General features: G+C 47.8%; 1 protein-coding gene across 6 annotated transcripts in view; it reads left to right on the forward strand.

The window, feature by feature from the left end:
• The window catches only part of NICOL1 (NELL2 interacting cell ontogeny regulator 1), a 12,241-nt gene extending 2,473 nt beyond the window's left edge, over positions 1-9,768 (forward strand). For 3 of the 6 annotated variants that reach the window (XM_034415997.2, XM_034416012.2, XM_060686482.2), the window contains exons 2-4: positions 3,362-3,486; positions 5,920-6,008; positions 8,568-9,768. In XM_034415997.2, coding sequence (XP_034271888.1) covers positions 3,362-3,486; positions 5,920-6,008; positions 8,568-8,639 — 286 coding nt within the window. In that variant the 3' untranslated portion in view covers positions 8,640-9,768. Of the gene's footprint in view, positions 1-1,427; positions 1,563-3,361; positions 3,487-5,919; positions 6,009-8,567 lie in introns of those variants that run through there. The other 3 variants (XM_060686483.2, XM_060686484.2, XM_034416003.3) reach the window with 3 other exon arrangements.
• The last annotated feature ends 7,216 nt before the right edge of the window (positions 9,769-16,984 follow it).

Below are 16,984 nucleotides of genomic sequence, written 5' to 3' on the forward strand. Positions count from 1 at the left end.
AAGTGTGTAATTCTTCTAACAAATTTTAAATTTTGTATTGGGATGTTTTTTTATTTTGGCTGTGCACCGCCCTGAGTCCAGCAGGAGAAGGGCGGTATACAAATTTAATAAAATAAATAAATAAACCAGCAAAGCTCACCCACAGAGCCCTGGTGGCGCAGTGGTTACAATGCAGCATTGCAGGGCTAACTCACTGCCAGAAGTTTGATCCGGACCGGCTCAAGGTTGACTCAGACTTCCATTCTTTCGAGGCCGGTAAAATGAGGACCCAGATTGTTGGGGGCAATAGGCTGACTTTGTAAACTGCTTTGTAAAACAGTATATACCGTAAGTCTTAAGTGCTATTGTGATTGCTAACACAGTACCCAGAAGGGGCCCTCAATCGCCCGAGGCCTAGGTGAAGAGCCAGATTCTCAGACCCCTCCAAAATATAGCTGAAACAGAGAGAGAGAGAGAGCCACTTCTGGGGAGCCTGGCTCCAGAGGGCAGATGCTGCTATAGGGAAGGGATGCTTCTGGGGTCTTCTTGAGGAATAAGGCTCAGTCGAAGAAACCCAGAGAATGCCAAGGTTGCCGGATCAAAATAATTGGGCAGCTAATATGGGAAATAAGCAGTTCTTAACTAACCAGGCCCTATGCCATGTAGGGCTTTATTGGTAATGATCTGCACCTTGATTTGCACAAGGAAGGAAACAGCCAGCACAGCTTGCAGAGCAGAGGCATTAGGTGGGTGTACCAAGACATGCCCATTGCTGCCCGCATGCTGGATTCTGGACCAATTCAAGCTTCCAGATGCAGCAACTCCCGACGCTAATTCTGGTCCTGTATCTTATTATGTCAATACACCTACAAGAGTGAAGTATGCATGCATGCTTGCTTGTCCTCATCTGCCTCTTCGTGTTGGGAAAATCACTTTCAAAAGAGTAAAAGAATCATAATTTGTGAATCCAAAACCCACAGTGGGAACGTTTGGGCTCATCCAGTCATTCTATAATCGAGTGTCTATTGTTTTGAAAGGATATGAAAATTTCATTGAAAAAAAAGGTGAACTGGAATTTATTGGAGTTTAAATGGAGTGAAAAAATGTAAGGCTATTTATCAAATCATATTTCATTTTAATCAGGCCAAGAATGTCTGTCACTGAACTAATCTAATCTCAAATATTTGCTATAGATAACTCCTCGTGTCTCCCTTTCCGATTATTCCATCAGTAATAACACTCTATTTCCTTTGCATCTGAAGAAGCGATCACTCGCAGAAGCCTATGCGTCATGCACGAGTTCATGTTTCCCTTGCCACAATATATTTTTTTTAGGCTGTACACTAAAAGACTAAGGGACGTGCTAAAAGCCGTGCCTTTTGTAACCCAACAGGGAGAGCAAGGCCATTGTTTTGTGAGTCGGGGGTTCTGCATGGTTGCCATGGCAAATCCTTTGGGAAAGGATAAAGAGCAGCTGTGCGCCTGCTCGGAGGCAGCAGTGCACCTCTTGCGCTAGCCAGCCACGGCAGCCATTCAGAGCAGCCATCACAAAGACAAGGGAGAGAGAGAGAGAGAGAGAGCAGGTATTTCTATCTTGGCTTTATTGGAATTCCGTGAGATACGATCTAGATCTAGCTGCAAAGGGGCTGTGTCCTCCGTTACGGCCATTGTGTCGTCCGCTCGGCTGGGGAGCACAGTTTGGACCCCACACAGCAGTCGCCAGAGCCTGGGTGGAGAACCGGTGATTTCTCAAGCCCTTTTCTGGGCGAGAGGCTGTTCTGAGAACCCACCCTGGGCTGGGGATCAGGCAAGGCTTCGCTCTGGGGGAAGAGGAGAGCTGGGGTCACTTGAGCAAGAGGGAAAAAGCTCCTTCTGGCACAGGGGGCACTTTCTGCTTCCGTAGTTGCTACAAGGGCAGAAATGTTGTGTCTCTGCACGTTTCTGATCCAGGCATTTTAAATGGATTTAAACAGCCATTCTGATCACCTCATCGGAATACAGTGTTCACGTCTGGATAATAGGAAGGAAATGGAAAGATGGGCGTTAATAATTTTATTTTTATTTTTAAGCAGAAAACAGTTTTGCTTTTATTGGTGCTTTGGTAAACGCATCTGCTGTGGGATGGTGGGCAAAAGGTGTTTTGTTCAGGTGTCATAATTTTGACTGACTTTTGAGAGAGAAAATAGTGCTCGCTCGCTCGCTCGCTCTGTGCATATTTAGGCTGAATTCTTATGTAATTTCTTTAGTTAATTGCACACAAATATCCTGACTCTCCATAGCAATGCTCCATGGTTTATTTATTTATATATTTATTGGTTCGATTTATATGCCGCCCTTCTCCGGAGACTCAGGGCGGCTTACAATGTGTTAAGCAATAGCCTTCATACTTTTGTATATACCTGCTTAATAGGGCTTTCGGCACCCCCTAAATGGTGTTCTTTTTTAAAAAAAAAAAGTCAGCTTATTGCCCCCACAAACCGGATCCTCATTTTACCTACCTCGAAAGGATGGAAGGCTGAGTCAACCTTGAGCCTGGTGAGATTTGAACTTGCAGTAATTGTAGGCAGCTGGTGTTACAGTGCTTTAGTCTGCTGTGCTACCAAGGCTCTTATGACTCTTCTTATGACTATGAAACCCCACAGCTACATAATCTCCCTCCCTTGCAAGGATCAAGAGCAGTTGCTGAATCATACCTAAAAGCTTGCAATTAGGCAATTGATGTCACATTACCTTGAGAACATCATAAGAAGTTGCAGCATTCTGTTGAAATTCTGGGGTTAGATGGCTTGATGTGTATATATATATATACTGGAAATACTTGGCAGCAGAGGTTCTGCCTTCTGCCCCATCTCTTTTGGGCCAAGAAGCAGCTTTGGGGTTGAGATGTGGTTTAGGTGTGTGCAGGCACAGTGGCCATCTTGACTTTTTTTACCATACCACTGTGGATGTTCCTGGGACACTGCTGCTCTTAGGACCTGAAGCGTTACAATTTGAAATTATCCCTTCCCTTGACAGTGGTACCCATATATACATGTAAAGAGATTATAATGGAAATATTACAGTCCTAAGGAAAATACTTCACCGCTTTTCTTTTAAGAAACGTCTTGGTGATATTACTTCTTGCTTCTCTTATTACTGCTTACTTTTATTTAATAACATTCTACTATTAATTCTGTCTTCTATTTCTACCAGTTGCACAGATTTCATGAGAAAAGGTGTAGCTAAAGATGACAATTTAATGAGTTGTGTCAGATAATAAGAACGTGGTATTGATTTTATAGTTTTGACTCACGTGGATTGCTGGAAAAAAATCTCATTCAGCCAAATTACAAAGATCTTCTAAAGATCTCTCTTATCCATCACCTTTCCTCTTTTCTCCTAGGAAGATGTTCACTGATTGCACGATGAAGATGGTACTTTTGGCCCCTTTGCTTCTGATGACGGGGCTGATTTCTACGAAGGCCGCTGCGGCTGAGGAAGAATCGGGAACAGCGATTCCTGCTGAAAGTAAGTGCTGAGCTTCATCTCTCCTCTCAAGTCAACACAGCAGCAGGGACCCCCGTGTGCGGTTCCGCGGGAAACCTCGGTTTGCGAAGAGAGGGTCCTTCTCAACAAGCCAACCACTGCACCCCACCTATTACACTGCGATGGGCCTCAAGGGCTTTGAACAGGCAGTTGCAGCCCCTGTGTTGTTGTTGTTTGCGCAAACGCAAACCTCCCAGGTGCACCTGAAATCTTTGATCTCAAGCTGGATCACAGACTGCAGTTACCTTGCACCCAATATACATTTGTTTTGCTGCAAAAGATGAAATCTGCATTTTTCAACCCAAAATCACATGTGTCCCTCTCGGATGTGCTCATCAACACACCTACAATATTTTTAGTTGCGTTGTAAAACTGTGTTTTTGCCTCTAGTTTAGTATCATAATAGACAACATAGTATGTATGCTGCATAGACACGTTTTGGGAAAGGTGAACTGAGCATGTTCACCTACAGCCCAACAAATTCCCAGAGTTAGTCCTCAACTTAAAACCACAATTGAGCCCAAAATTTATGCTGCTAGGTGAAACAGTTGTTACGTGAGTTTGCCCTATTTTACAACCTTTCTTGCCACAGTTGTTAAGTTAGTAACACGGTTGTGAAGAGGATTGGGCTTCCCCCGTGACTTTGCTTGTCCGGAGGTCACAAAAGGCCATCCCATGACCCTGGGACACGGCATAGGTACATGCCAGTCGCCAAGCAGGTGACCTTGGGGATGCTGCAATGGTCTTAAATGTGAAAAACGGTCATAAGTCCCTTTTCTCAGTGGTAGTGTAACTTTGAATGGTCACTAAATGAACTGTTGTAAGTCAAGGACTACCTGTATTTCTTTCTTGAATTGGAGTTCGCATACGGCAAAGAAAAGCTTTGAAAACTTACTTGTACTCCAGAGTCGTGTTTCTAAACCTTTACAGTTTGAAGGAGTGTGGACTCAATTCCCGGAGTTCCCCAGCCATGTTGGCGAGGGAGTTCCAGGAATTGAAATCTGCACATTGTAAAATTGCTAATTAAATATATTCATTGAATTTTTTTCATTGCAACTTTTTAAATGTCTTGGGGAAGCCAAAGAAGAATGATCAAGCTTTTGGGCATGATTTTTCTGCTTTATTATTTTTTAAAAAAATGAGTGCAATGGTTATGGATTGCCACCAGAGGCAGTAATTAGATTGCAAACCACTTCCAGCCCAATCTAAAAATATTTTGATTAGTATAATGCACCATCAAAGAAATATTGTACCATCTGTGAATTATTTCTGTAATTACTTCCTGACGACATGCTCAGGTGGATTGACAGGCAGTTTTATGGCATAAAAAGCAGAGTCACAAATTCAGAATCCAAATCTTCACCGAAAGATTCTCAGGAAAGCCAGTGTTGTAGAAGAAAAAATGTTGCATAAGATATTCAAGATTGTAGCAAAACATTTTTTCATTCCTGTTTAATTTCTTGCTTGATAAAATAATAAAAGGTTGGAACTTGTGAGCAGCTGTTCACTGAAATGCATTCAACCCTTTCCCATCAGTGATCAAGTATTTCATTTATCTCAGTCTCCATCTTCCCATTCTTTTTCCCGGCCTGTTAATCCACCAAAGCTAACTTTTTTAAGCTTCTCTGTTTGATAAAAATGCATGTTTATTCTGGTCTTGTCTAGGTTTTCCGTAGTATCTGTCTCCAAATGTCTGTAATATTTAACTTCGCAGAAATGTGCTTACATTTTTTATTGTGTAGCTTTGATTGTGATATTTTATAGGAACTTCTAAAACTAAAGTTCTGCCAAAGGTATTATAATACTTCTCACATATGAAGCCAAGGACTGTTTCCAGAGTGTTTGGGAGAAAGAGCTTTCCACCACTGAACAGACAGGAAAGTTAAAGTGCATCGCATTGGTGCTCCTTCTGGCAATGTTGCCATAGCTGCTATGTGGAAGTCCCAACCGAGGGGTCTATTCTGAGCCTCTGCCCTTTTTGAGGGGTGTTTTAACTCTTTGGAGAATGAAAATGAATTTGGAACCATAACATAAAGATGGGGAATTTCTGGTCCAAGGATCAATTCACTCTGTCTGCTTTTCCCAAAGCCTTTCTTCAAATCCTCAATTCTTCTGCTCTCCAACTTCCCTGGGTGCAGAAAAAGGATTGGAAAAGTCCCTCCCTCCCTCCCTCCCTTCCTTCCTTCCTTCCTTCCTTCCATCCTTCCTTCCTTCCTTCCTTCCTAAGGAAACTGGTCGTCTTCTTGTCACAGCAATGGCCGCAACCTCATTCGGCCGCCTTCTGATTCAGAGATTATGGGAAATGCCATCCCATGGAAAGCTGATAGGCTGACTTCCTGTGTTCATTGTGGATCCTTGCACACATTCCGCAATATTTCATGTTCTTTAAATTTTTCCTTTAAAATCCACTTCTAGGTCGTCCCTGTGTTGACTGCCATGCCTTTGAATTCATGCAGAGGGCTTTGCAGGATTTAAAGAAGACGGCGTACAATCTAGATTCACGAGTATGACATTTATTTATTATTTAATTCATTGGCCACCCATCTTGTTTCAAAGCGACTTTCATTGCTGTTAACGCACAGATACACAGGGACTGGAAAGAGATAGCCGGCTTCCCTCGATAAGGGCTGCAGGAAATGTGATGAGTATCAGGGCTGGTAGGAGACGGCAGAACCTTCCCTTCCTCTTCTCCACCAGGGAGGCTACAGGAAAAAGAGCATAGGGGGATGGAGGGGGGGTGAGTGTGAATGCAAGAGTTGTTTTGCAAGGGCAGGTGATCAATTGAGCCTTTGTGAAACACACACACACACACACACACCTCTTTTTGCAGCTCAGGGTTGTGCAGTCAAGTTCTGAAGAGTAAACGTAGTTCATCAAGGCTCATCTTCCCAGACCTCAGGATGTTTTGCTGGCTGTTCTTAAAGAAGTAATCATAATTTCCCCTTGGTCTGATCTCCAGAGGCAGCCCTGGACCGTTTATTTGTCTTTGGCTGGGTCAGATTTAAAGTAGATTTCTTCTCCCGACAAAGTTTGCTGACCCTCATTGGTGATGATGTGATAAGATGCACCTGCCCGGCTCCCATTGGCCACTCTAGGCTGTTACAAGCATGCTGCCTCCCCTCCGGTGGCTGGCTGTTGTGGCCTGTCAGCCGCCAGCCCCTCCAGCAGCTAAATCAAGAGGAGGAGGAGGCGTGGGAGTCAGGGTCAGCATCAAGGCCACCTGAGAGCTCCGAGGGGGAAGAGGGAATGGAGCTGGCAGAGAGACAGAGACAGAGCCTGGGCCGTCAGCCCTCCGATGGAGAGTCAACAGCCCCCAAGTCTGGAGGTGGCTGATGAGGAAGAGGAGGAACAGCTGGGTCCAGTGCCTGATGCACGGATGCTCAGAAGGCAGAGGAGAGGAGAGCAGTGGAAATCTATGGACCAGTCCTTGGGACGGAAGCGCCACCGCTGCTAGCGAAGCCCCACCCTAGCTCTGGGGATAAAAGACAAAGGGCGGAGATGAGTAGATGTGGCAGACAACTATTCATCTCCCCTGCCGGACAGACTTGTTAGCCTGAGATGAAAGAGAAGCTTTTTGCTGGGGCTGCTGGCTCTTCTAATAAAGGAATCGTCGTTTCAACTACAGAGAGTTTGTTGTGTTTGGGGAGCTGGGTCAGAACACTGACAGTGCCCTCCTTGCACCTTTTGGCCTGGGCTAGCAGGAGGACCTGACCCTGGAAGAGGCACCTGCTCTCATACGCAACATCTGTGCGTTGCAAAACGCTGCTCCGACACCCCACGGGTGCCGCAGAGTATTCGGCGGCCTTTGGAAAGAGGGCTAGGCCTGCATTTGAAGAAAGGGGGCGAAGGACGGCTGCTCTCTGAAGGGGCCAAGATTCTGTGCTGCCCAGGACCTCCGTTGCAACCAGGGAAGAGAGCCAGATTCTGAGGGCCTTATAAGTCCTGGGTTGCTTTGCATGGTGAATGGCTCTACCGCCATTTTGTCTTCTCCCATCCCAATTTGTATTTTCCACTGGACGCTCCTGAGTGCTGCTGGCTGTGACTAACCACAGCCTCACCCATTGCCATCCCCTTGCAACGGGGGTTAATTTGGGAAGTTGCTGGCCCAGGCAAGTTGGGAGGAGGTGGGCTTGGGCAGAAGGGAGCCCTCCAGAAGTTCTTGCAACCCCTGTAGAGTTCACTCTGCATGAACTGTCACACGAGCGGTTTCTGAAGGCAGAGCTCACCGTCGGCTGCAGAAATGCAGGCTTGTCTCTGAATATAACCTGGCTGAGAGATTAGGGGGACTGAGGAGGGGTCAGCGATGAAATGGAGGGAGGTCTCCCAGTGGGTCTCCTCTGCTTCATGACCATCCGCTGGGTAACTGGAAAACTGATTCGGCTCCCCTCTCTCCCTCCCCATCCTGGGCATCACAACCCCTCCCTCGGATCCCGGTTCTTCTTGCTGGCTGGGGATGCTGTGGGACTCAGACCAAGGAACTGACCAGTCCTGGCCCTTAAAGCGTCCCACAGATTAGAGTCACGGGGACATTGGAAAGCTCTGCTGCTGGGGCTTGACCGTTGTTTCCTGCCAACTCAGGGTCAAGAGGGGTGCCCACGGATCTCGCTGTTCGGCTGGGACTATTTAGAAAAGCGGCACTCTCTAGAGGCCTTTCAGGATACTTTCAGATAAAACTGGAAAGCCGAACGGTCCAGGGGTTCTTCGGTTAGAAGCTGTGCTTTTATACTGCTGTTCATCCATTGGAAGGAGCAGGAGACTGAAGGCTTGGGGAAGCTTAATAGCTTTTTAGTCATCTTCCCACCCCAACAGGAAAGTAGCAATTAGTCGGTAGTTCTGCTGCATTGTTAGATAACCATAGTTAAAATAAGGACAGCCACGTTTTTGTGTAGAATGGCAAGATTTGTCTTCAACTAAGCATTAATCAGAATTTAGAAATCATGTTACATGCCTTTTTTTAAAAAAATTTTTGCATTTGGTTTGTTTTCATTTGTAACCAGTAATGAGAAATTGACTAACCTGCTTTGTCCCCTGCTCTCTTCCCCTCCCCCACTTCCTCCCCCCAGACAGAGACGTTGCTTTTCAAAGTGGAGAAGAGAACCTTATGTGACTGTTTAGCCGCCAATGCCCTGAACTGAGTCCTGCAGAGCCCCCCACCACACACACACCTGGGAGGATCTTCCACAGCGCTTATCAAACTGCTGTCAGGAAAGGAAATAGTGCAAGCATGTAAATCTGACTGCTTCTGAAACTAAGGGGAGAATGTTGGTATGAGATTGTCCTGCCTGAATTCAGAATGTTTTTGTCTTATGTCCACCCGACCTCACCTGTGTCATCAGGAGTTGCAAGATAATTCCCAGAGAAAAGGAGAAAAAATGGGAGGGACAATGATGGACTTTTGCAAAGCGTTAAGGGTTTTGTTTTCAGAAGCTTTCTTTTTCAATACTATATTCCCCCCAACACACAACCAAAGAAACTTAAAATTAAAATTAATTAGTGAAGACCCCAGCAGGGATTCTAGAGATCTTTTGCTGGGACTCCTCATCTCATGAGTGTTTTTAGAAGGAATTAGACATTTATACCAAATAATGTATACAAAGCAGGCTTTGATCATATGCAAAATATGATTCTGATAGTGTCAAAAGATGTAAAATGCAACAGAATCAAATTGGAGGCTAAGTCATTAAGCAGTTTAATTATTGAAGAATATTAATTAACTGAACAGTTAACAGTGTTTCAAAAATGATCAGCCCTGCAATTGGACTTCTCCTTGACTTGAGGGAACAAGCTTTCACTTAGGTGAAACTTCTAGATCAGGGCTGTCAAACTCCTGGCCCACAGGCTAAGATGCGTCACACGCTGGCCACGCCCACACCCGGTTTAGCGAAGGGGGGGGAAGTCCCGATACGACACGTGACGACGCCGTGACAACCTGAGTTGGACACCCCTGTTCTAGACGCTCGTGAACAAGGCCTGGGAAGGTTTTCATTTTTCACCTTTTCCTTACAGATCCGTGGAAATGCATCTCTAGCCAATCCTTCGTTCTTCTGCACTTGGTGCCCTGAGCAATTTGTAATTCATCTCCCAACCATTTTAGCTGAACGGTGTTAATCCATTATCAGTGCATCCTAGACATTATCTATGTATCATTTCTTTTCGAAGAAATGGGTTTCTGTGACTCTGTGTGTGTGTGTGTGTGTGTGTAAATGTACAAATGTTCCAGTACTGGGGAAATACACTTTTTAAAATAAAGATCTGAGATCCTGACTTTGGGTTGCGATGTTCCAATTCATACTTTTTTTTTCTGAGAAGCATAGATATTTTATGAATTCTTAATTTTTCTATGGTAATGTTTATTGGCCTGATTCTGGCTTTAACTATCTTTTTAGACTCTGCTTCACTCTTCTATTATTACTACAATATTCTTAAAAGGCCCAGCTCAGGTGAATGTCCACTTTCACTTTTGAAGGTTAAAAAAACCCCATGCGGCTAAGTTGATTGAAGAAAAAAAAGCTTGAAAGCCTGCAAGAAATGAAAGTTGCATCTCAGGAGTTGGATTTTGGGTACCTGAGGGCCACCACATCAGGCCTGAAAAGATCCAGGGATCCAAATACCATGATTTTCTTTTGGCCACCAATCTGGATATAGCTTGCCTAGCCTTTTTATTTTTAATCCTCTGTAGTAATAATCTGCCTTTGCTTGTACCTACAATATAACATTCATATTTTCACGAGAAAGGGGCTGTGGGGCTGCATACAATGGCAATTCTGTTTTTAGAAATAGAAAGCGGAGATTAAATATTTGGATAATTGCTGCTTCTATGCAAGGAGGAGGAAAAAACAGCTAGGATGCTGAAATTATCAGCATGAGGAAAAAGTCTGGATCAAAAGTCTGGATTAGTTACTCTTCGGAGAAATTGCAGGAGATGGTGGCAGGATTAAAAATAGGAGGGCGGGCTCCTTACCCCCCCCCCCAATAATTCAACTGCTAAGGAGTTGAATAGCGCTGGTTTTTTTCCTATAACAACGCTGCAGCTATTAAAAGAGCAGGAACCACAACCTTGTTTAAGGAATCTTAAACGCATTTATTTAAAACATTGCCAGAAAAGTCAGGATTGCTCCATTGGCTCATCTCTTAGATGGGTTCAGATTTCTTCACTTAACTGGACTGAGTGCAATGTTTGTGTGTGAGGGTGGGTGGGTGGAAAGTTTTAAAATTACATCTGCATAGCAGGAGGAGTGTGAATCAAGCCTTCACCTCCATCAAGGGAAAGGGGAAACCGTCGTCCCAGCCAAGCTTAACTAGCCAGCTAATCAAGAAGTTACGGAGTATTTTGCTGGATGTTGGCTGAAATGGCTATACATTATATTATACCCACAGATTTTCCCATCTACTAAACATGCCTAATTTTTAAAAACAATGGGACCACGGAACAGCCCAGGCTGGCTTCTGGTCGTCGTTTTCAAACCTGTCCATCTCTGAACGAGCACCGGTCATTTTGGAAGTCCATCAGGACAAGGCGGGCTTCTCCCCTGGAGTCCAGTTCCTCCCCAGCTCTTCAGGATTTCACAGATATAATACAGAGATATTCTGCCAAACCCCCCTGAACGTCTCTCACTGTCCAAGCTGATCCTAGAAGAGCAATAAAACAAAATATAAAATAAAATGGCACAATAGCCCTCGATCGCGTTTCTATTGATCGTGAGCATCGACCCAGCCACTTTCTCTTGCTCTCCACAAGAGATTTTCTTTTAAAAGAAGAATGAACAAAACGCCGTAAGGTGAGTCATTCTGCCTTTTTGTTCCATGCTGGCATTTTGCCATCTTCATTAAACCAATTCTTTATTTGGAAGTTCTAAAAAAAAAACAATCCAGTTTGGGGCTTTTCTAGCCTTTTCTAAACTCCGTTCATTCTGAGTTTTGGCTTTTTTTTAAAAAATATAGGTAGTCCTCAACCTATGACCACAATAGAGCCCAAGATTTCTGTTGCTAAGCAAAATATTTGTGAAGTGAATTTTGCCCTATTTTATGAGCTTTCTTGCCATAGTTGTTAAATGAACCACTGCAGTCGATAAGTTAATAACCCCGTTGTTCAGTGAATCTGGCTTCTCTGTTGACTTTGCTTGTCAGAAAGTCGCAAAAGGGAAACACGTGACCCTGGGACACTGCTGCGACTGTCATAAGTGTGAGTCAGTTGCCAACCATTCTGCTTTGGGGAAAGCAGAAATAAAAACATGCCGTATATTCCATAGGAAACCCCCGTAGCCAGATTTCGGAAGACCAGGGCTGTCTGTGCAAAGGAAGAGTTTGAAGCGATTTCTGTTTAAATGCGTCGATCCAAAACAGCAGCGACCCTTACATGTAGCCCAACACAGGACACGCTCTCTGCCTCAGAGGAGGCCACGTTTAATTTAATCGGTTGATGGACACAAATTTCCCATTTGAAACCCTTTGGGCCACCGTTCAATAGCATTTCCCGGTCACTTGTACCGGACATAAATTAAACTTGTGCCGTCCCGGGTGCTTGTTAGTCTCCATGTCATTTCAGAAGCTCCAGCACAAATTCTCCCATTGACAGTTGGAACCAATCATTTCGCAGCCGGTTAAATCCCGAGTTGCCTCCGAGGCAACGCCCACCTAAGCCTTGCTTGATGGTCAGTTGTTTGCAGTTCCCACTATTCGTGTCGTAGGTACTGGGAGTTGGCCTGGCATGCAGCTGGTTACTTGCTGTTGTGTATTGTCAGACGCAAAAGATGATGTCCAATTAAACTGGTTTATTGCTAAAGGGCCTGTGCAAAGGAATCTTCTCAACTAACCGTTGGCACCTGCTTGGAGTTAGACAAGGCTCAGCAGAATTGAAGGGGAGCTGGGCTTCGCTCGCTTGTGGCCACGTAGGGATTTTAGGCTGTGACCCTGTTCTGCCCCTCCATCTGTCTATCGCTGCTTTCTTCTGGCTTTGCCTCCTTCAGTCAAGACATGGCGGGATACGACCAGTATACCACTTTATACTGCACTTTATACGGTAAAGCAGTATATAAATCTAAGGGCTATTGCTATCTGTTCTGAGGGGGCCATGTGCATTGAGGGGGCGGCCAAGACCGCATTTTCATGAAAATTTCTGACAACCTCTCTGCAAGCCGATTTCAGACAACAATGCTGGGCAGCTTCTGCTTCTCCTTCAGGAGCTGATCATAATCCCTGGCAAGGTTCCACTTTATCATCTGCATTTTTACTCTAGTTCTCCAGAAACATTTGCTCTTGGTTATGAAGGCGCCATGACAGCCAGTTTGCAATTTTTGTAGTCACACTTAATACAGGCTTATGTCAAGCAATAAGCAATGGCTTGTAAATTACAACGGCCAGGTTCACACATCATGAAAAGCCTCAAACACACAAACCTTATAGTGATGTATATCAATCCCCATCGGGTTGAATAATGCCACTCTGAGAGTAGGATGGCAGTCTGTAAATTTGATAAATCAGGGGAAATTGGAATTTAATCCAAAGAAAAGGAATTATGAAGGTGACAGCTTCTTCTAGATGGCACCGATTTCCCGAAGATGATCATTCGAATTGGATGTTGTCAGAGGTGTTATTTGGCTCTGGATGTGAAGCTTCAACTGAAAATTTATCTAGCATAATGAAGACCTGTTTCTGTTTTTATATTAACATTGCCAGTGCATCTTCCTTTTTGCTTAGAATAACTTGGAATGGAGCTCAACTCAGTGTAAATTAGAAGGCAGAGGGTGCCTGGAGGCGAGGAACAAATTATAAAATGTGTGTTGTGATATTAAGGGTTTGCATCTGTGTGTGGCTCTCCTGATTTGATGTGTAGGCACTCAAAATTCACCCATTTAGAAGTATCTTCTGCAGGGCATTCTCCCCCCCCCCCCATAGACGGTGAGGTCAGTCCAAGTTAACACGCGATGGCTTAACTATGCTTTATGAATAAGATGTAACTGGCCCAGTTCACATGACAAACCCAAACCAATCAGGTAGCTTTATTGCACTTTATAAAGACAGCAGAAAGTGTGATTTCAGCCCTGCTCAAGGGGACATCTGGCACACCTGCCTGCCAGAAGAGAGTGACGTTGGCAGAGGCTGGCCTTGGCCAGAGTGCCCGCTCAGTGGGCCGACTGCCAGCGCTGTGCACCAATGTGAAATCAAGTACAAAACAAATTTTCTTCACAGTGTCGATTCCTTCTTTTTTAAAAAGGTTAGCCTGATCAAAATCTGGAAGAAACCACATCTCAGCCTTATTATTAGGAATGACTTGGAAGTTACCTAAAATAGCCATTCTTCAATTTCAATTCCTTTAATCCCATCACCCAGTGGTGGGATTCAGCCAGTTCGCACCTATTCGGGAGAACCGGTTGTTAACTTTCTAAGCAGTTCGGAGAACCGGTTGTTGGAAGAAATCTTATTTTGTTTTTTTCCACTTTACAGAGCTAATCCTGTAAGGAAGGCAGGAAGGAAACATTCTGGTGTTGTTTCTAGCCTAATCTTTATTGCCCTGCTTACAGAAACTGCCTCTCCGGTTAACCCTTATTCCATTGTAACAGCTTAGGCAAGCGCCCATTGACCTGAGTGACATTGAGTTGGCCACGCCCACAGTCACATGACCACCGAGCTGGTCATTAGGGCAGAGAACCAGTTGTTAAATTATTTGAAATCCACCTCTGCCATCACCCTAGGGACACTCCGTTCTATAAAAACTTACTTTGTTTCCAGAATTTTGGATAAGGGAAATCCCCATCACTTGATTATCTTTGCAAAATTCAAGTTCCTAATAGGTTTTGCTAGGCAATTCACATTTTGAATAAGAGATGTCTGACTCTGAGGGGGTGAATGCAACACAGAAAACTTGACAATCTGTCTAATGTGGCACAGGCAAATTACTACTTTATTTTTCTTTTTTCCTTCCCCTCTGTTTCATTCTGTGGTTTTTACACTGTAGAACTGACAACAAGGCTTTTCATCTTTGTAAGACACTTTGGAAACTTTTTCAACGGAGCAACTGGCTAAACGTTTGTGAAATAAAGGATATTTTATTTAAACCAGGTAACACAGGAGTGTTCTCCAAATCTCTTGGGGCCAGTTTGGTCCAATGGATAAGGCACCAGGCTAGAAACCAGGAGGAGAGTTCTAGTCCCGCCTTAGGCAGGAAAGCCAGCTGGGTGACTATAGGCCAGCCCCCCCCCCTCTCTCTCTCTCTCGCAGTCCAGCCCACCTCACAGGGTTGTTATGGGGAAAATAGGAGGAGGAAGATGTGTTGGTGGCTATGTTCTCTATCTCGAATTATTTGCAAAACAATAAATACAGGATAGAAAAAGAAAAATAAATAACTGGAGACTCCAGATTAATTACAGTTTATATCTCATCCCAGTCATTATTCAATCGTTGACAGAATTTGCTATAAAACCACCTGCAATAGAGCCAAAGTCCCCAACAATGAAGCAGCGGCCATTTATCCTGGATGAGCCATGGGAATCACAGGGATACGGAATTGGCCCGGGACCGGCCTCGGCTTTTCAATCTGTATCCTATTTCGCGCTTCCAAAATCCGCCCAATCCCCCGTGTTTTCTCGGCAGCCTTTTAACGCCTCGGCTTCCTGCTCCCGAAGGCAAAGCTAGAACTCCCAGCCTCCCCGTTTGCACTCCCCTTGCGAATCAAGCATAAGATGCATAATCTACATGAAGTGACATCCTTTTTTCTTCTGCTGCTTTTGATAGTTAGGAGTTGCTCTGCGAAACTCTCGCGGAGGTCCACTTTTGTCTCCGGGGGCCCCGAGAGAGGAAAACTGGCTCTGGAAACACCGACGGCTATTGCTCTTTCTAAACTCCTGGCCCTTCCCCCGGGGGAGACTCAGGGGGGGCAGGGAGGGGGAGGCCCATTCACCCCCCCATGGAGCCCTGAGGGCCCCGGGCGGTTAAGACGCCGGGACTCCCAAAGGCGGCCCTTCCGCACTCCCCGGGGGGGGGGGCGGCTTAGCAGACCGAACCTCCTGCGAGGCGGCCTTCGGGTCTTTGCAGCGCGGCTCGGGAGGCTGCGCAGCGCCCGCGCATCTCCGCTGGACCCGCCGCCCGGCACCGTCTCTCTCTCGCGGCTCCCCCCGGGGAGCTCCGCTGGCCGACGCCCGGCCCGCCCCTCCCCCACCCGGGGGCTCCTCCAGCTGCTTCTCCTGACGCGGCCCCCTCCCTTCCTGCCGGGTCGGGGGGGGGGCATAGCTTCGCCCCGTGATTGGCCAGCGTCGGCCAGGGCCACCGCCCCCCCCCCGCGAAGGGCGGGGCTGCTGCGCGGCGGTTGCCCGAGGGGGAGGCCCCGCTGCGCTGACGGGGGGCGGGGGGAGCGGGCTCTGGGGCCCCGGGGGGCCAGCCCAGCCCTCCAAGAGGAGCCCCCAGTGGGGAAGCGGCCGCTCCTCCCGCCCCCCTCCGTCGCTTGCCTGCCAGGCGGCCCCAACTCTTCCGCCCCTCGCCGCCGCCCTCCCCGCTGCAGGCGCTGGCAAGAGGGGGCCGTGGCCGTCCCTCGCTGGGAAAGGCGCCCGTGGGGCTCCTGGAAGAGCCCGAGCCATCCTCCCGCGCTCCGTGGGGCGGGGAGGGAGGGGGCAGCGCGGAGATTCCGCAATGGGGCGACTTGCGGGGAAGCGCTCGCAGCCTTTGGGTCCCCTCCCCGCCGTCTGGGCGGGAGGCGCCGCGCTCTGCAGTTGGGCCGGGCCGGAGCGGAGCGGGGGGGGGGACGGGGACCCGGGGGTCGCCCCTGCGCAATGACCGCAGCGGAGCATGACCCCCCCATCCCCGCGGAGGGCAGGGCCGGGGGCGAGCAGAGCCGCTGTCCCGGGGAGGAGGGAGGGAGGGAGGGAGGGGGGAGGCGTCCAGGCAGGCCAAGCCCGACTTTCTGCCGTGTCATCCGAAGGCTGCCAACGGGCCTCCCGTCTTAGCGGGCTCCGAGGGCGGCCAAGGCGAAGCAGCGGCCTGGGCTGCCCGGGAGAGCCGGCTGGGCCCGCAGGACGGGCGCCCCCTCTGAGGCCGTCGAGCCTCCCCCGCGGCAAAGCGGCCGCCCAGCCACGCAGCTCCTGCCCAAGAGCCCGGGGCTTCGCACAGAGGGCCGCCGAGCCACGTGCGCCGCAGGCCGGGCCGCCCTCGGGCTCTGCGGCGGCGGAGACTTCGGGTGCCCCCCGCCCCGGTCGGGAATTGCAGCCCGGAGGGTCTCTTGGCAGCCGCCCCGGAGCCCTCCAGCCTCCCCCCCTCCCTCCCTCCCCACCGGCCAGCGAAGGGCGGCAAGGCAGGCGGGGGATTCGGCGGGGAGCCCCGCGGGGGGGCGTGTCCCGGGCGCGCCGCCAGCCCCTCCCCCACCCGTCCGTCGGTGCGGCGAAGCAGGGCGCGCGGGGCCCTCTCGGCCAATGAGCGGGGCGCTAGGACCCGGGGGGAGCGCGGGCCCAACTGCAGCGCCGCGGCTGCCTTATAAATGGCCCCCGAATGCGGC

This window comes from Pantherophis guttatus, chromosome 5 (assembly GCF_059756535.1).
Source record: "Pantherophis guttatus breed Tessera chromosome 5, ASM5975653v1, whole genome shotgun sequence".
NCBI lineage: Eukaryota > Metazoa > Chordata > Lepidosauria > Squamata > Colubridae > Pantherophis > Pantherophis guttatus.